At 40.8% G+C, this 20,355-nt stretch overlaps 1 protein-coding gene across 4 annotated transcripts in view; it reads left to right on the top strand.

Annotated features, from left to right (window-relative positions):
- Nucleotides 1–20,355, top strand: part of LOC113034749 (contactin-associated protein-like 4) — a 95,061-nt gene that overhangs the window by 66,367 nt on the left and 8,339 nt on the right. For all 4 annotated transcript variants that reach the window (XM_026189729.1, XM_026189730.1, XM_026189728.1 and 1 more), the window contains exons 12-20: nt 1,829–1,935; nt 4,162–4,281; nt 4,458–4,658; nt 5,290–5,452; nt 5,724–5,851; nt 5,990–6,160; nt 10,246–10,464; nt 12,196–12,435; nt 16,581–16,820. In XM_026189729.1, coding sequence (XP_026045514.1) covers nt 1,829–1,935; nt 4,162–4,281; nt 4,458–4,658; nt 5,290–5,452; nt 5,724–5,851; nt 5,990–6,160; nt 10,246–10,464; nt 12,196–12,435; nt 16,581–16,820 — 1,589 coding nt within the window. The remainder of the gene's footprint in view (nt 1–1,828; nt 1,936–4,161; nt 4,282–4,457; nt 4,659–5,289; nt 5,453–5,723; nt 5,852–5,989; nt 6,161–10,245; nt 10,465–12,195; nt 12,436–16,580; nt 16,821–20,355) is intronic.

Raw genomic sequence — 20,355 nt, 5'->3', positions numbered from 1 at the left:
CCCTGGACTTTTTAAGGAAACATAACAGTGGTTAAGAACAAGGTTTAGCCAGCAGTGGGCTTTCATAGACTCTTAATGAATAATGATTTGCGTCCAGTGTGGGTATTTTTAAAAAGGTAATATTTATGTAAAGAAAATTGTCGCAGAAGCTGAGATATTGGCATAGGCGTGTTATGTGTGTCATACACACACCTGCACATACAAATAGCAAACCCAACCTTCTAATTTAGTGGTCTATTTCTGTACAACTGGCACCAGTCTGCTTTGCTGTCTGTTTCAACCCCTCCACCTGTCACTGGGGTTTGTAATATATTTGTTGTTTTAGATTTTTATATAAGTTGGGTTTGTGTTTCTATGTGTGTATAGTTTTGTTTTTTTCCACTGCCTTTATTGACCATCTTTTTATGCGAGGAGAGGAGATCATTCCATCCCAGATGTCAAAATGAGGCGCCATCCAACCATTTATTAAAAATATCAACTTAATAGGCAAAGTGGCACACATCATGTAAATATTAATAATAAATTTGCTTTCCATTTGCATGACCTGCTGGTATGTTTTGAATTTTTAACAACAGGCTGTCAAACTCACAGCTGGTGCAGCTGCTGTAATAAAATCTGCTTCTTGTCCAGATGTTCCCCTGCATGAAGAGCATAGAACTATATGAGCTCTCTAAATCAAGTTTATGTGCTAATTGATCAAAGTGTGTTTAAAGTTCACTATAGTTCAGTTGTCTTTACTAATGCCTTGGAAATGATGATGAATTAATTTTCACTTTGACTCAGCTGTGGTAAGTGACCAAAGTGAATTTAACTTTGGTCACAAAACTCCAAACCAAGGAGGGGTAATTGAGTTGGACTACTTTCCAGCAGAAAGCCTATATGTTATCTTTAAAGTTCCAACTTTTGTAATGGCATTATTTTTATGTTGTGGTAAAAAGTTTAAAATAACAGAGTAGCGGTAAGATACTCATTTTGTAGTCCATCTTATGAACAGATATTAACATTCTTAATTCAAGCCCATTAGACTTTGTGTAATGTACACATTACTGGAGATAAATTTCAGGAGTGGGTCCACCCCTCCTAACCTTTCGGTTCTCACCTATGTATGTTCCCCCAGTTCACCAAGCTGTTCATTCTTGTTTACTGGCCCCACCTTCCCTCTCCTTTTCAATTCTTTAACTTCTTCACTTCTATTTAGTACATGGGGATCTGCCAGGCCCGGGAGCCATCACCAGTCCCCTTTGAGGCCTTCCCCAAACCGCAGCTCAATTCATGTCCAAGCCATTCACCTTTACCTACTGAAGCACTGTCAAACCTAAAATGAGGACGTGGGCCCAGCTAGTGAAGTTTATTATAAATAGATTTATGAAATCCTTCATCCAGCCATCCATTCGCTTCTGCTTATCCTTTTCAGGGTCGCGGGGGGTGCTGGAGCTTATTCCAGCTGTTATAGGGTGAGAGGTGGGGTACACCCTATACAGGTCGCCTGTCTGTCGCAGGGCTAACACACAGGAACAGATAACCATTCGCACTCACATTCACTACCGCATTCACACCTATGGGCAATTTAGATTTTTCAATTAACCTATCCCCACAAACTGCATGTCTTTGGACTGTGGGAGGAAGCCGGAGTACCCATCTTTTGTCTTCAGTTGCCTTTGTCTTTGAGACTAAGCAAACAAGTTTTAATAAGACCCCAGAACTGATGCATTCTCTCCCTTTCTCCACCAAACTGGGCATCGAGAGCTACTTGCACTGTTCTCTCATGACGATGGGGTATTTTACATAGATATGGAGACGTGTGCTTTCTTTCCTGTCTCTCTCTCAGATGTTCCCCCAGCCACTGTGAACATGGAGGCAGCTGCAGTCAGTCATGGAGCACCTTCCACTGTAACTGCTCTGGGACCGGGTACAGCGGAGCCACTTGTCACAGCTGTAAGGCCATGATGGTTTTTTGAGTGGTGTCGTTCAAAGGTCACAGATCTGTATTTCAACTCATGTTTGGGAGTTTCCGTTAACCAGCGGTCCCCAACCCCCGGGCCTCGGACCGGTACCGGTCCATGAGTCGTTTGGTACCAGGCCGCTAGAGTTGAGGCTCAGGTGTGAAATGTATGGTTTTCAGGGTTTTTATCAGTTTTCAGCGTTGTCATTGTTTTTATCGTTAACTCGGTTTTCCTGGGTCTTTTCACGTGTGTTATGAATAAATCTTCTTTTTTTCGGTACCGGTACTAGTTTTATTTTGTTGTATTTATCCACGACACCTTAAATATTGTCGGGCATAAACTGGTCCGTGGCGCAAAAAAGGTTGGGGACCGCTGAATTAGACAGCCTGCTGCTTTAACTTTCCCTTCAGACATTTTTGTGGCAGAAGGTCAAGCAGAGATCTAACTTCTTTCCAGCAGTCATGATTGTAAGCACTCATGGAATAACTCTTAGCACAAAAACAGAGTGATTTAGAGGTCACACAAGAAATAATGAAAGAAGTGATACACAACTCTATTGGAAAATACATCCTTTATAAGCACTTTAGTTTAAACCATGAGGCAGTTTCTAAGACGAGCATGTAACATGTGCTTCTTTTTAGCAAATTAATGAATTTCCTTTGCAAAAGCGTTGCTATTTTTTTCTTCTTTTCAGGGCTTTGTAAAGTGCTCATTTTTGACCATCTAACAAAACTGAAAATCACTGGATATTTTACAGGACAAGCATGGCTATGCAGTCTTTGTTCAGCAGTGGCAACAGCAGCCTCTGTAAACGATAAGTGGTAATTACAAGATTCTAGTGCATTAAATTAAATGGTAAATGGACTGGTGCTTGTATAGAGCTTTATGTAGCACTCTTGTAACTGGGCACTCAAATTGCTCTTTACACCCATTCACTATATTCACCCATTCACAGTGTGCTTTATTCCATGCTTTCAAGTGGTTTCAAGCAAGCACAAGAGCACAAGATATGATATCCACATCTATTCATCTGCTGCTGAATAATTTTTGTTAATCAAGGTGCACCAACCTGTGGACATAGATTTGGGTTTAGAGAATATATCTTCAGCTTTTATTGAGGTTTCCATTTTTTTTTCATTAATTTGACCAGTATAAACAGTACAATCATAATTCATATTAATATAATAATTACAATTATTAGGCAATAATTCATTTTTTGTTGCTTTGCACTAATATAAGAGTTAAAAAAAAAAAAGACCAGCAAAATTAAATCAGATATATTAGCATAAACTTTATTCAATAAACCTTGAAGATATATAGCCAGATACACTTGCAACCATTAGGTGCACCTTTTTTGTACCTGGTTGGACTTGAAAAAATGTTCTCTAGTCTGATGATTCTCAATCTTCTATTGTCCAGTCTTGGTGAACTGTGAATTGTAGTCTCAGTTTCCTGTTCTTCCTCAGTGGCACCCAGTGTGGTCTTCTGCTGCTGTAGCCCATCTGCGTCAAGATGTGACATGCACCTCTGAATGCCTTAGCTCTACTGGTAACTTCCTATCAGCTCAAAGCAGCCTGGCCTTTCTTCTCTGACCTCTGGAATCACCAAGTCACTTTCACCCAACTACTACTCGCTGGATATTTTCTCATTTTCAGACCATTCTCTCTAAACCCTAGAGAAGGTTGTGTGGGAAAATCATCAGTTTCTGAAATACTCAGATCAGCCCTCTATCGCCAACAATCACGTCATGTTCAAAGTCAGTCACATTTATTCTCAGTTATAATGTTTTCCATAAATTAAAAAATACTAGTGCATTAAATTAAATAGTAAGTGGGCTGGTGATCTATATAGTATATAGTTAACTTTATGAGATTGTTTTGACCATGTCTACATGCTCACATGCATTGAGTTGGAACCATATGATGAAGTAATTTAACATATTCATTAAGCAGCAGTTGCACAGGTGCACCTATTAAAGTGATGAGTGTATTAAATGGTAACAATAATATCACTAAAATGTAGCTAAACAGATAATCCAGTGGAGAAAAGTTGGTCCCTCTGCATCTACATTGTAAAAAAAATCTTAAGTTACTTGCAATATGTTGAACAAGACCAGATGCTGAAAAACGAAATGAGCAACCACTGTGCAGTTGCATAGACAGAAAAACAAACTTAAATGTCTGCAGTGATGATGACGAGGATGTCTCTCTCTCCTCAGCAATATACGAGCAGTCCTGCGAGGCTTACAAACACAAAGGCAACATTTCGGGGTATTATTACATTGATGTGGACAGCAGCGGACCCATCAAGCCACAGCTGTTATACTGCAACATGACAGGTAGCTGATACACACATCAAAACACACACGCGTCAACATGCCTGGCGCACAATCTCTTCCCCTCTCTCTTTCATCCTGCCTTATTCTTCCTCTTTCAGTCCTGCATACATACAAATACAGATACAGGTGAAAATTAAAAATACACGCTTTCCCTTATTCTTCTTTCATTGCACCAGAGGACAACACATGGATGGTGATCCACCACAACAACACAGACCTAACGAGAGTCCAGCCATCACCAGAAGTGAATACACATGTAGTGCATTTTGAATATGCATCTGATGAGGAGCAACTAGCAGCAATCATAAGCCTATCAGAGCACTGCGAACAGGAAATTGCTTATCATTGCAGGAAGTCACGCCTACTCACCTCACCAGGTAAAGACCTTGGATGATCTTTAACGCCAAATTTATGTATTGTTGTGATGCAGTTTAAACAGGCAGTTGAAGTTATTTTGGACCAAGCATGGGTACTTCAAGACAATAGTTAAGACTCTTGCATAGTGTGTATTGTGTATCACATTGCATCATAACAGGTTTCTGTTTTTAATAATAATTAATTGTTTTTTATAATGTGAGATATGATCAACAGAATGTCTGTTTTACCTTTGGCAGCCAGCAGTAATAAAAAAGTAGGACCTTTTGACTCAAGGCAGCACAGGTCACTGTGGTTAGCACTGTTGCTGCACCGCAAGAAGGTCCTGAGTTCAATTCCACCATCAGGCCAGGGTGTACCCTGCCTCTCGCCCTATGACAGCTGCAATAGGCTCCAGCATGACCCTAAAAAAGGATAAGTGGAAGCGAATGATTGGATGGACCTTTTGATTGAATTTACTACCATATAGTTGTGGTTGTGGTATAAAATCATTCAGTATAGCCATGTCTTTTTCTTTTTGTGTTTCTTTTTTTATTGATTACAATAGTCTACAAAAATGTGTCCCATTATAGAAACATAGCTACCATCTGGGGATCGGTCACTTGATATAAGTGATATGTCTGTGTGTTTCAGAGGGCTCTCCCCTCAGCTGGTGGGTAGGAGGCCCAGGTGTGGGACAAATGCACACTCACTGGGGCGGAGCTCCACCAGGGAGCCAGCAATGTGCCTGCAGTCTGCAAAATAACTGTGTGGACTCCAGATATCACTGCAACTGTGATGCTGACAGCAATGAATGGTACTGTATATCATAATACTCATATCAAAACAATTATAGTGTGACGTGTTCCGCTATAAAAATAGCTCATATCCTCACTGCATTTATAAGTCACCAAATTTGCTGCCAGTGCAGCAGATTTTTGTAGGTGTGGCAGCTGCAAGAGCATAAATCAACAACATGTGTTATCCTTTACAGTGAATCACATTTTATGCTAAAGATAGATATGTCTTTCCCTCCTCTAGTTTGGAGTTTGTTTTTAATAAAAAAAATTCTGCTCCTTATTTTTTAGGACTAATGACTCAGGCCTGTTGACCCATAAGGAGACACTCCCGGTTAGATCTCTGGTGCTGGGTGATATCCAGAGACCTGGCTCCGAAAGCACCTACAAGGTGGGACCTCTCCGTTGTCATGGAGACAGTAAGTCGAAATCAGAGTGCCAATGTCAGTTTGTCACTTTGTACATGTTTTTAAAATGATGCAGGTGTGTCATGTCAGAGTTGTAAACTCATTCCTGTACCTTGCTTCATGTTTAAAATGCTTTCATGCATTTTGCAGAAAATGTTTGGAATGCTGCATTTTTTGACAAGGAGACATCATACCTCCACTTTCCTACATTACATGGAGAGCTGAGTGCCGACATCTCCTTCCTGTTTAAAACCACTTCATCATCTGGTGTCTTCCTGGAAAACCTGGGCATCAAAGACTTCATTCGAATTGAACTCAACTGTGAGTAAAACCTCTCTGGTGAGATGTCTAATCTAGACTTCACTTAGATGTGAGTACAAACTGAGCAGGAAGAAGAGTCCTCCGAGTTAAAGTTTCATGTGGTTTTAACTCAGCCGAGGTGATGGTGTCCATCAACCCTTCAAAAGAAATACTTTACAGCAGCACTGCCATTTATTTCTCCTCCTCTGGGAAATCACAGAATTGTTGTTTTTGATGTTGTTGTTGCAGCCAGCTGCAGTGCTTTTATAACCACCAGAGCGTGTAGCTCTCTATCACTCTACTTAAAACACTGAACTACCATGTAAAAGAAACATTTGACCCACCTGCAGTCATTTATATCTGCTGGTGGAAGTCCCCACAGACATCCCTGCAGAGCAGACATTATGACCAGGGGTGCATATAAATGGTCTGTAGGTGTGCATGTGCTGTCAAAATAAAAAACGCGCACCAGATAAGAAGTTGCAACGCACGTTTGCGTACATAAGATTTTCTGGAGGGATTTTCACGGCATATTTTGCACCACATCTCTGTTCATTATTTGTTTGAAGGCAGCTCACCTCCAGTAACCACTTTTCCGAGAATACACACTTCTTTCGCGGTTCGGACTCCTTCTGAAATTTCTTTGGAGGTGGAGGAACACCAAAGTAATTGCTTAAAGGAGCTTCTTCGACTTTTTTAAAATTTCTAAACAAATGTCTGTCTTTCTCCAGAAAATCTTATGTACGTAAACGGGTGTTGCAACTTCTTATCTGGTGCGCGTTTTTTATTTTGACAGTGTATGCGCACCTGCGGACCACTTATGTGTACCCCTGAATATGACAACAGACTAGTCTAGCATAGTATTAAAAAAGAGATGCTGGCATGGTCTGTGTGTCAGTTTATGTGAACTTGCACTGAGAGCATATGATGTGCCGCTGTAGATCAGGAGGCAGTGCAGCCTGTCCAGTAATCAGAAAGAGTGTGGTTTGATCACGGGTCTCATGCTCAAAGTATCCCCAGGCAAACTACTGAATGCCCAGCATATCGATTGTGTGTGTAGTGTTATTGATAAAGTATGCAGAATAAAGTGGTGTATGCAATGTATGCTTGAATTGCCTTGTACAGCAAAAAGTGCTTCGAGTAGTAAGACTACAAAGGAGCTGTATAAATGCAAGTCTATATACTTACAAGTCTATTTACTATTGTAGTTCAGCTTGACTGAATTGCTCCAGTTCAAACACTGATGTGTGTGCTGTTGTTGCTTTCCTCTTTGTTCCTCTCTTGATGAGGTGCTTCACTTCATGTGATTGCAAAAGAAATCGAATCTACCGCTGTAGCTGGTTTTACCTTAAAAAGAAGTCCATGTAACTATATATGCTTAAGGCTAGCAATCAGATCTGACACTCGATTCAGTACTTTCACAGTATTTTGCCGTAAGGCTACAACTGTTGCACTGTAAGCAAGACAGTATCTGCAGTGTGGAGGTACTGTTACTTCCTTTCCTTTTTTATATTCTCTTATATTATTTGTTTCATTTTCTTTTCCAGACTAAGCAGCTAGCTCAACATGCAACATATTTCAGTTAGAATAATTAGAGCTTGAGTAATAAAAAGGATGAAGGCAACAAAGCAATAAAGGAGAGCCGGTCCTGCTGAAGATAGAAAACAGGAAGAGGGAGAGCTAGCCTTGAACTTAGATGTGGATTGCTGCTCTCTGAACATCCAGAAAAGGGATTAGAGACTAACGGACTGATAGCAGGTGGATGAGGAGGTTATTTGGCCAGGGGAATGATGACAGAATTAAGAACAAACTGAGTTTGGTAGCATGGGAACTCAGAAGTGAGGAAAAGAAGAGAAAAGAATAAGGATCTTTTCAAATATCCTTTTTCCTACTTTCCTACCTGCCTGACGTTCCTTAAAAGCAAACCCTGAAAAGAATTTTAAAATGGCAAACATTTACAGCATATATATTTTTGACATAATTTCTCCTCCTGTGAACACCATGAATTCCTTGTACAAGACTGATTCTTTTACTACTTAAGTGATATATTTCTTCATATTACTTAGGTAGTAAAAGAACTTCCCCAGGATGAGGCTTGTCCTGAGTTCCTAAAGGCTCTGGATGTTATAGGGCTGTCTTGGTTGACGCAGCTCTTCAATGCTGCATCGAGATCAGGGGCGGTACCTCTGGTTTGGCAGACCAGGATGGTGAAGACCGAAGGGTGTGTTCCAACTATATGGGAATCACAGGTTCAACCTCCCCAGGAAAGTCTGTGCCAGGGTGCTGGAAAAGAGAGTCCATCTGTTTATCGAACATCAGATTCAGGAGTTGTCGTCCAAGGTTGCAGAACACTGGACCAGCTCTTTACCCTCTCAGGGAAATTTGAGGGTGCATGGGATGTACTTCTGGAGTATGGGGTGTCTGCCCCATTCTTTGCAAGAGCTTGGTCCACATAGCTAGCAATAAGTCAGACTCATTCTGGTAGGTGTGGACTCCACCAGGGCTGCCCTGGGTGCTGGCCCACCTTGGTGTTTCCCCAGAGAAGCTGGAGGAGGTGGTCAGGGAGAGTGAGGTCTGGGCTTCTCCAATTAGGCTGCTGGCCTTGTGAAGCAGAAGAAGATGGATGGACATTGACTCTACATCAATAACTTTAGCTTGTTTCTGTGAAAACAAACTAGTGCTTTATCTTTGTAGCTGGTTGTCACAACTACAGTACTTCATTTTTATCTTCCAAAGTTGTCGGCAGTTTTATGTGACATGCTTACGAGCTGCTTGGTGTCAGGTTGTGTTTGCATCACTTAGGTGATACATTACTTCAGCCTGAAAGTGTTTTTTCTCATCAGAGTTCCAGTGGTGCTCGTGTGTCAGCTGCCTCTGTTCCTTATCTTTCTTCCACAGATGATGTACTGTAGTTCTAACAGAGAATGAGGACTTCAGAGTGAGCATGCTGACAAGTAAAAGGGGAAAGCAAGAAAGAGTTTAGCAAGATAAAAGATCCTTTGTGGTTCCACTATAAAACAACACAAAGTTGCTGGTGTTCAAAACAAAGGAACATGCTCTACTGGTAATAATTCCTGGCATGCAAACAACTTGATGTGATCAGATTTGGCTATGAAAATGTTGCTCTGTGTCCTTTCTTTCTATTTTCTGGGGGAAAATAAATAAATATGACAGACAGATGACAAATTAAAGGACATTGTAGTGAGTGGATGCAGTGGCTGTGTTTAGCTGTGGATAGTGTTTTACTGGCATGGTTTGTGTCCACCTGTCTCTTCAGTTTAAAAGGTTATTGTAAATCAATACAAAATGGCTTTGAGTTGATCACCTTTAACCTACCTGAGTCAGAGACTCACCAGGCAAGGCAGGAAACTGCAGTGGGCTGCCAAACTTTAAGCTTTAGCAGTGGCAATGCTCAAAATTTGCAGTGACAGTGGGAGAGACCTGACTTGACCTGGCCCCGCCTGACTCAACTCATTCTGCTTACCGACCGAATGCAGTCTTTGAGCCTGAGGGACATACTGTAATAAACAGCATTTGCACAAATCATGGCCCCCAACCAATATTCACAATGTTTTTAGATGGTGTCAAAATAGTTATAACATAACTATGATGAATGCTGGTTGTAGAGGCCTCCTGTGAATTGTTGCCTGGCGCCTCAACCGACTCTAGAATTACCACTGAACAAAGCGGTCTCCTCCAAGGTGGAAGTGCTCCCATCCATATGATGTTAGAAAATGATTTGAATCATATGCTATGGTCTTTGCAGTCATCAGAACTCAAGCCACCTGAAAGTCTATTTGAGTTTCTGCAGAGAATCAATACCAAGATGCAGTGAAGGTCTTCTTTTGGCAAGGTAATAGCTCAATACATTAGTAGGATAATATTTTTTCCTTTACACTTGTTACCCACCATTAATTAGTTAGAGGTTAGACAAACAAAAGCTCACTCAGTTAAATCATGCAAATAATGAGCACATCTTTGTGTGTGAGCTGCCTTGTGTGCAGGGCAACAAGTACCAAACAAGCTGCAGGAAGGTACAGGAGACACAGAAGGTGCTTCTTACATGTTCTAAAATAAGTCTTATTTTTCTTTCCTCTCTGATGCAGCCTCCAATGAGGTCCTCTTCTCCTTTGACGTGGGTAATGGTCCATTGGAGGTTTCGGTGAAAGCTGGATCACCTCTGAATGACAACAGGTGGCATCGTATTCAAGCCGAGCGAAACGTTAAAGAGGCATCGCTTCGCCTCGACGAGCTTCCTGCTGTCACGCAGGAGGCGCCGGCTGATGGGCACATCCACCTGCAGCTGAACAGCCAGTTATTTATAGGTGTGCAATCAATTCAAAGCTGCTTTTTTTGAGGTCCCAACAAAAACAATGCGACATTTGGTTTTTACTCATGTAATTATTATTAGAGATTAGGATTTCTTTCATTTCAGTCCATGCTTGTTGTTGGAGCTGTCAGATTTCTACTTTTATTTCTTAAACTTTTTCAAATAGTCTGTTTTCTGCTCGGTCTTTGTTTCATTGTGTCCCTTATTTTTACACACAAAACCGCTCTGTGCTCATAGGGTACATTTTCATTGACCCCCTGGGAGGTTGGTGGATTTGCATTCTCGTCACAGAATATATAATCTTCCACGACTCCACACTTCCCTCATAGTGCACAAAGAACATATTGCATTGTCTGCTTATTGATCCGCATTGATGCTGACAGGTTTAAACAAGTCCACAGTAAAGCAGTTCTTGTTTCTAAACCTTACTTCGATATAAGCTTAATAGACTTAATAGAAAATCCCCACAAAGTGATAGAAATTCCCTGGGGATGTGTAGAAAAAAGTCACAGTTTTGTGGTCAGTGTCCTTGCAGTAACCTTGGTAGAGTGTTTGAACTCAGTCCATTAGTTAAGGTAGTCATTTCCTGACAGGTCCTGATGAAACTCTTGGCCCTGATACGAACCTCATCAACTCTGCAGCCATGGGAAACTGTTTATCTCATCATAACAGTCTTGAGATTGCCAGTTTGGCAGTCTGAGACAATTATAATGTTGCAGAGCGTGAACTCTGAGGACAGCTGGAGGTTGTGATGCGAAAACTCAGAAAACAATAACTTTTTGAGTTTAAATTCTGACCTGGAAGGAAAAAAAAAATATTTTCCTGTCACTGTCAGCCAACCAGACAGGACAAGCAGACTGTCAGAGCGATTGGCAGGTCGCTAACTTTCTAGATAACAACAATCAGCTTGGTGCTGGGTGAGCAGAGCCACAGCCAGTGAAATGTCAATTTCTGGAATTTTTCACCTGCCAGTTTGGGTTTCATTGTGCTTCATTTTAAAAATTCAGTATGAAACCGATGACAGGCCTTTTTTTCTTGGAGGTTGATAACACAGATTGTTTGTCATTCATGCGTGTCTGTACAGTATGAATGCATAAAAATCATATAGGTAGTGTTTTAGATTAAGATAAATTACATCTAAAAAGATAAAGCACTGCAAATATGTCTCCTAAGTTGCATTGTCCTGCAGCACTTTTATTTCACTGTGAATGATAAATATATAAAAATAAACTGGTTAAAATAGAGTTACATTCAGTTACATTCATAACTTTGTTAGTTCCAATTATCAAAATGTTGCATCTCTTTTTCACCTATTCATCAGGTAAATCCTAGACAACCTAAGACCAGGTGGCTAAAAATGTTCCCACAGACTGCCACAGTTAGAAAAGGTGTTTTCTTTTTTAAATTAGCAATAGATACATCAGCTTTCAAGAAGAGAGCCTTTCTGCATGTGCAAGAACCATATTTGCTAGATTAGTTTTATGGCAACTGTTTCTCAAATGCGAGGATTTGTGATTTATGCCACTGTGTTTAAATATATTTTGGGTCTTGGACAAACCTGCAATTTTTAACTTGTTCTCAAGGCAACTGTTAAATGTTTAAACATCACTGGGATTATATTATTTCACATTGGTGGTTTGCACAAAAACATAAGTAGAATAAAATAGACAACAGAGAAAATTCATTACAGTGTATGCTTTTTTTTCTGTGTCTCCTGTGTGTTCAGGAGGCACAGCTTCAAGGCAGAAGGGCTTTCGAGGTTGCATCCGCTCTCTGCAGTTGAATGGCGTCACTCTGGACCTGGAGGAGAGAGCAAAGATCACCCCTGGGGTTCAGGCAGGATGCCCAGGCCATTGTAGCAGCTACGGCTCGCTGTGCCAAAATCAGGGTCGCTGTGTGGAGAGACCCACCAGCTTCTCCTGCGACTGCAGCTCATCCGCTTACACTGGACCTTTTTGCAACAAAGGTACAGAGACTTGGTCTTCAAGCTCAAAGATGCACAATGTCAAATTGAAAATTACATTAAAAATCACTTAAAAGCTTAAATTTGGGGTTTAATAATATGTAGCCTTGGGTCACTTTAGCAGTAGTGCAGTTCTTGTTCTTCCTCTATCAAAAGTCACATAATCCAAATTAACACAGGAACCTGAAGAATGAGTGTATCTTTTGAAATTTTTAAAAACCCAGTCAGCATCTCTTGAGCAACTGTAGTTGCTGACCTCCAACACAGCCACCTTCATATGCGCTACAGTGCAGCACTTGGATGGCCTATAAATAAAACACATATACAGTAATGTCATATATAAGTGAGGTCACACCCAGCTGTGCTGGGGCACACTCTGCATACTCTACTGTATATACACAAGGATTAGCTGAGAGGTTTGGTTTGTACATGTAGATGTACGACGACCAGTGTTGGAGACCAAAGTACAACCAAAAGTATTGCTATGATGTGCATCAGACGTGTGCTGTTTTTGCCTTTGAAATAGTAGTTTTAAAGATAAAGATTAAGAGATGCATCATAGACAAGTTGCACTTATCGACACTACTGTAATTGATTGTGACATGTTGGCCTTTCTGTTTATATTTATGAATTAGACAGGAATTATTTGCTAACCTTTAGCAATCCGTTTGAGAGTGATTGCAATCAGTCAAAGCTGGACAGCAATAGGAGACAAGTTGCTTCCCAATCAAAAGGCAATCAAAAGTGGTAACCCAGAGGCAGTGTCACATGCCCAACTTCAGATTAACTATTTGAAACTACTTGTAATCAGTTGGTGAATGTGTACAAACTCAACTGCACAGACTGGGATGTATTCAAGGTGCAGGACACTGACAATCGTGTCGCATTGGACAGTTACACCTCCACTGTCTTGGACTACATCTGTTTCTGTGTGGACAATGTAACAACTTGGAAATGATTCTGTGTGTTCCCTAATAATCCACCCTGGATGACACACGGAGTTCAACAACTTATTCGGACAAGGAACAACGCTTTCAAATCCGGGGACCAGGAGGCATACAGTGCTGCCAGGGCCAACCTGAGAAGAGGCATCAAGACTGCCAAGCAGCAGCACAGGAGGCGTATCGAGGCCAGGTTTGAGAACAACACAAACCCAAGGCAGGTCTGGGAGGGCATCAGGGCTATCACGGACTACAAAAGAAGAACACCATCACCCTCAGCCGACAGTTCTACTCTGGCTGAGGATCTAAATCTCTTTTATGCCCGTTTTGATAGGGAGAACACCGACCCTGTCCTGTCCCCTCTCCCCTCAACCGACCCTGCTCCGGTCCTGAGCACTCATGAGCTGAGGCGTGTGTTCCGGAGCATTAACACCAGGAAGGCGGCCGGGCCGGATGGAGTGCTGGGCCGGGTGCTAAAAGACTGTGCTGCGGACCTGGCGGACGTCTTCACCTCTATATATAACACCTCGCTGTCCTGTTCACTGGTACCATCCTGTTTCAAAGCAGCAACCATCGTTCCCATCCCTAAACAGTCAAATGTCACATGTCTGAACGATTTCAGACCTGTGGCACTCACCCCCATTCCCGCCAAATGCCTGGAGAGACTGGTCATTAAACACATCAGAGCTGCTTTTCCACCATCTCTGGACCCGCACCAGTTTGCATACAGGGAGAACCGGTCAACCGAGGATGCGATCGCCACATTGTTAAGTTTGCAGATGACACCACAGTGCTCGGACTTATATCCAACAATGATGAGACAAACTATAGGACAGAGGTGCAACAACTAGAGTCATGGTGCCACGACAATAACTTGGTCTTAAACACCAAAAAGACCAAGGAGATCATTGTAGATTTCCGGAAGAGGGGTCATAACAACCATCTGCCTCTCTTCATTGGCAGTGAGGCGGTGGAGAGGGTGAGCAGTTTTAAATTCTTGGGGGTAACTGTGACCGAGGACCTGTCCTGGGGCAACCATATCACCTCAGTTGCACGGAAGGCCCAATAGCGCCTCTACTACCTGAGGAGACTGCGGAGCGCACACATTCCCAGATCTCTGATGTTGAACTTCTACAACTGTGCCATCAGCAGCGTTCTGACGTATGGATTTCTAGTGTGGTTCCCCAGCTGCACCAAGGCCGATCAGCAAGCACTCCAGCGGGTGGTGAAAGAAGCTGGCAGAATTATTGGAACAAGTCTGCCAGAGATCAGTAATATCTTCCCCACTCGCTGTCTGAGGAGGGTGCACAGTATCCTGCGGGACCAACATCACCCTGCGCGCCACCTTTTCCATCTGCTGCCCTCAGGGAGAAGGTACAGGTCTATACAGGCCAGAACATCCAGACTGGCCAACAGCCTGTATCCACAGGCTGTGAGGCTCCTGAACTCTCTGCCCCCCTCTCACGGACAATAACCATATCCAACTTCTTAATAGCAATGAACTGGTCTGCATTGGTGCATCATATCTTTATTCTCTTCCCCCTCCTGCCCCCCCCCCCTCTTTCTTAAATAGATAACTATCATATCTGATATCATATCTCACAGTACAATAATATTGAATGGGTTGCATTGTTGTACTTTGTCATGTTTCTCAGGTCTTTGTCTGAATTTCTACGAACATTATTGCTAAGGATTGTCTTATTGCATTGGAGTCACACTGGGTTAAATATGTACACTTGGGTTTTAAGGGGTATTTATTATTTTCTTCTTTTTTTTTGGGTTGTATGGAAGCCCCAAACGCAATTTCATTGTTCTTGACAATGACAATAAATAAATAAATACTAAAAAAAAAAAAAAAAAATTAAAACGTATTTATAAAACACAAACAAGGTCAAAAAGTGCCTAAAATCAAGAGAAAATATAAATAAATAAAACAAATGAATGAACAACACTGTTAGAACATAAAAGATACAAGCTTACCAGCTACCTTTTCTATCACCTTAAAGCTACCAGTTTTTCCTGTCTTTAGCAGGTTGCTGTCCTATTTTCGGTTTAGTGTGACTGAGACATAGTGTACTATCACTTGTGTCTTCATTCTGAAAGGCAAAACTAAGTTTTAAAATCTACTCAAATCCTTTTTAAACTATGATGAAAAAGGATCAGTACCGCTGCTGACCAACACTGCTGCATGCAGGTGTATTTGATGTGGCATCTGCCGTCAAATCTAAGCCAAAATGCTTCGCATTCATTTTTGGCTTGGTCCCGGCACTGAGAGTGCAAAAGCTTGCAACCTTAATGGCAGGAGTAAAGCCAGCCCAGGCAGGAGGAAAAGATAAGAGCCAAAGAGGAGACGTATTGATGTGGTGAGAGAGGAAGATCAGTTATGTTGACTTCTTAAAGAAGCCAAAAGAAGAGGAGGATTTTAAAATGGAAACCAGAAGCTTTGTGAAGATTTTCAACTGAACTTTTCTGACAAATGTTTCATTTTCCGAAAACTGTCAGTAAAGAAGCCCCTGCTGGGCATCCTGATGGAGGGATTCTGTCATAACACTAGTGCGCACCCATACTTCTTTTTATTTAAGTTATCAGAGAAATATTGAGTCATTACATCGGCATAGTAACACAGCTTATCTATATTCAGTTATTAACAATCCCAGCTGTGTTGCTTGTTATAACTCTGCATTTTTATCTACAGTGGAAATCATAACTCTGACATCCGACTCTGTTATAATTAGAGAGCCAGATTTGTTGTTTTTTTTTTTCACCTGTCAGCTGGTTTCCTGTGGCTGCCTTTTCACCAGCTCACTAATTAGGTGTTGTCAATGAAACAGAGGCACAGCACATTTAAATATATGAATCATTGATATTGTCTCTTGTGAGATTAGTTGTCAGTATAAAGACATATTATTTATAGCCATGTAAATCATACTATACAGTATCTGCAGAATGATGTGGTTCAGTGAAATGACACGACTGGGATAAAATGTTTCCGGGGCTTATTTATCAGGTATAATGTGTATGAAATGGTAAAGAAATGCTTGATGTGAGGAAGAAGAACTCCTAGCTAAAATCTAAAAGCTCAAGTAAAATCTTTCACAGCTTGTAAATTAATCATCTACATATTAAAATATAATGCCCGCCACAACTACTGCATAACTGCTGTAACTTCTATGTTTGTAATTCAATTTATCGACTTACTCCCTACAGAGGTTTCAGCCAGCTTCAAGTCAGAAACATCAGTCACCTATGCCTTCAAGGAGCAGATGGTGAACGAGCTGAACAGGAGCAGCAGCAGCAGCAGCTCCTTCCCCTCCTCCATCTACTCTGACATAACCCTAAAAGCAGAAAATGTGTCCCTGAGCTTCAGGACCAGCCAGAGTCCTGCTCTGCTCCTGTACGTCAGCTCCTACCACAGAGAGTACTTTGCTGTGCTGCTCAGCAAGCCAGGTGAGCACTGAGATCCTCTCTGTATTTTTAATAAGGAAAGTGTTCTTGCATCAAATACTTTGACTTGGCCTTTATAAAATAACCATGACCTTTTGTTGCTTATATTTATAAGTTGTAACAGTGGTGTTGTAGCATAAGGCAAAAATTGTAGCATCAGTTTCCTGTTTTTAGCTCGCAGGAGTGGCACCCAGTATGGTCGTCTGCTGCTGTAGCCCATATGATTCAGGGTTTGAGTTGTTATTTGCGTTACTGTTGCCTTACTATCAGCTCGATCAGTCTGTCTATTCTCCTCTGACATCAACCAGATGTGTTCAGTATTTACTCTTTTTTTAGACCGTCTCTGTAAATCCTAGAGATGATTGTATGGGGAAAATCCCAGTAAATCACCTGCTTCTAAACCAGTAAGCTTCAGAACCAGCCCGGACAGTCTCATTCAAAGTCAATGAAATCTCTTTCCTTCCCTGTTTTAATGCTCAGTTTCATCAAAATGTAGACATGGTCATGGTCAATGGGCCTCCATGTTGCTACCATTTGATTGGCTGATTGCGTATTTGCCTTAGTGAGCAGTTGAACAGGTGTAACTAAAAAAAAAAAGTGAGGAGTGTTACAAAAAATGAAACGTTTTTTCAGTCTTATCAAAATAACAGATTTAAATGGATTCCTAAAGCTATTTATTGGTGTTTCTGTAATAGGCATGTAATAGTGAATGACATCAAAATCAAGAATTCAGGCTATGAAGGCCTCATCCATAATTTCAGCTCGTCTCCGTTTGTCATCCTTCTTTTTTTTAATACAACGAGTCTTCCTGCCCTCACTCACCTTCTTTTTCCTATCATCAAGTTCCCCTCTTCTCTATTCCTGTTCACTTCTGTGTTTAATCAACTCACTGTGAGTTCAGCCAAAGAAAGAGACAAGAGGGGCCCATCTGTGTCGGAAAGGACAAAGAAGGCTGACAGACCTATTGAAAGTGGGATACCACCTAAATTAGCTGTAAATAGACTGCGAATCGGCTGCTTTAATAACCCAGGAGGAAGCTGATGACCAGGAGGTCACACAGTTTCCATGGTGATCAGGTAGTCAACATGACAATAAACTGAAGCACCCCATTAAAACTCTTGGACAAGCCTTTTCTGGTGAAAAGACTCTGTGCCAAGACTGCGAGCAGCTTGGTTGATGTGTCGCTGCTGCTGCTGTGCTGTTACTGCACCTGTGTAACATTTTTATTTTTGCTGTAGTTTTAAACAGGAAGATTATATTTCATCGCATGTCTAAATAAAGGATACGTCTGCTGAAATTCAGTACTTTTGTGATCGTCAATAAAAAAGATGATCAAGCCAATGATTAACCAATCTACCACCATGTTTTGGTGGGGCACTTGGGCTCAGAAGGCAAAGTTGGTCCCTGTCTCCTCTTGACTGCATGTTGAAATGTTCTAGAAAAAAGTAAGATACAAAGGTCTGTAAAATGGCATTTTAGTGTGAAAGTGCTTTAAATGGTCAGTAAGGCTAAAAAGTACTGCATGAACACCAGTCTATGCACCATTACAATTGACACCAATCAATATTTTCAGGTCTTGTTCTCTGCTGTCGTAAAGAGAGGCGAGTGTGAAGTCGTACACCAGATTGATTAAACTATTCCTGGATCTGTTCTTTGACAGAAAATGTCATCAGCTTCATCCTTTTGGCAGTTTTAGCCCACACCACACACATTGAGATGATTCTGGGACCGTAAACATGGTTTGCACTGTATTTGAATTTTAGTGGAAAAGTCAGCTCGTGAAATTTATCTTACTAATATTCAGTGTTTTGTTATGAAGCTAATGTTGTCTTGTAGGCTAACAGCTGTGAGTGAACACAGGTTTTGAAAATCCTGATGCTGAAGAATTTAGAGCTTAAAGCATTGCATTCAGGGAGCTACAATAGTGAAAATTATACTGAATACAGCTTGAATGTGGTAGTATCATTACATAATTTACCATAATTATACTTTTTTCTTGTTTTAAAAAGGTTAGAAGGAAGGGGCTTGTCTTCGGTAGCTGACTGAAATTCCTTTTATAAGCCGTGTTTCCACTTTTACGCTTATAATTCGTGAAACCAGTTGTTAAATCAGTGAGGCTCCACCTTCACTTTCAACCATTTAATATCAGACTGCTGAAATGACAGAATTAATACCTCTTATTTCATCTTGTTTATCTAATAACTCCACCGCTGAGCACATGTGGTTAATAAGTACATAAGAGGTAACAGGTGCACTGAAATTTGGGATTCATTCGTGGGATATTTTAGCTACCTGAAAGCGGTAAAAGTGAAAGAGTGATTTGACTGTCTGTAAACAGACTTATTCTAGTTTAGACCCATCTAGTAAAAGCATGGAAATGCCTTTTCCCACACTTGAACTGTTATTTCTACAGGAAAATGTGTTTTAGACAGCATTTTATAGGCTTTTTTTAGGGAGTCTCTACATCCATTCGTGGATGATGATAAGAGCGGAAATTAGCCTCGGGCACATACAGATAATATATTTCTAATAGACTGAACAAAAACAATGTGCATGCAAATTTCTCTTTTTTTCCACACAGTTTTAGTTGTGAATCTCTAGAGTTTTATACTTCTGGCACCTGGTGTTGTTAGTGATGGCTGAACCTTTCATCTTCAGTATTTGCTAACTTTTTACCACCTACTAGCTTAAAGCTTGCTGACAAACTCTCTCTGTGGAGTAATTTCAGTCTGTCAGCTCAGCAATCACCTCCCCTGACTTGTTAATCGTGGTCATTACAGTGTGAACACACTTTATAACTGCCTTTGGCTCACTGCTGTTTCTTCACCTTTAATAAGCACGGTTCAGAAGCCAAACGGGTGTTAAAAGTATTAAATTGTTTAAAAAAAATTATTAGCAGAGCTGAAAATATGAATAATGCATGATTTGAAAGTTGGAACAGGTTTCTTTCTCACCCCCATTTTTTTTCTGCTGCTCTCACTTTGTCTCTCCTGTCATTGTTCTCATAAGCAAATTATTATTAAAGATATGCTGATATGAATAGGAGTAAACTAAAAATAATGTGTTTAAATTCGCAGTGGATGACGGAACATTTGCTTTTGAGAAAAGCCTGATCAGCAACACATCTTCCTACAACCAATGGAGATCAGTCATTATTCATTTAAAAAAGGTGTGAGGAAAATCAAAGTACTTCATGCTGTAGAGAGCCTGGCTTTTCCAAATACTGAATTATTTCGGGATATTTTTTGGATCATTGTTCAGTTGCTAATACCCTTGAAGAGCTAGATCTTTTGAATTAATATAATCTTCAATATATTCATGATTATATAATGAGGCATGTTTATGGAGAAAATTTGATTGGGTCTATTTTTAATATAAATAGGAAGATGGCTTTTAAAATGCTACAAACGTAAAAGGTTTATGTTTGGAATTAAGTCATGAAGGTTTGAAATTAGGAATTGTGCACTCACCGGCTGCTTAGTTACAGTTTTTATAGTACTGGTTAGGAATATGTTTTGTCTATAAAAATCTCTCAATT

The sequence above is a fragment of the Astatotilapia calliptera genome, chromosome 13 (genome assembly GCF_900246225.1).
Source record: "Astatotilapia calliptera chromosome 13, fAstCal1.2, whole genome shotgun sequence".
NCBI classification, from domain to species: domain Eukaryota; kingdom Metazoa; phylum Chordata; class Actinopteri; order Cichliformes; family Cichlidae; genus Astatotilapia; species Astatotilapia calliptera.
Note: the sequence above shows the minus strand (reverse complement) of the source record. Positions and strands in the feature narration are given on the sequence as shown.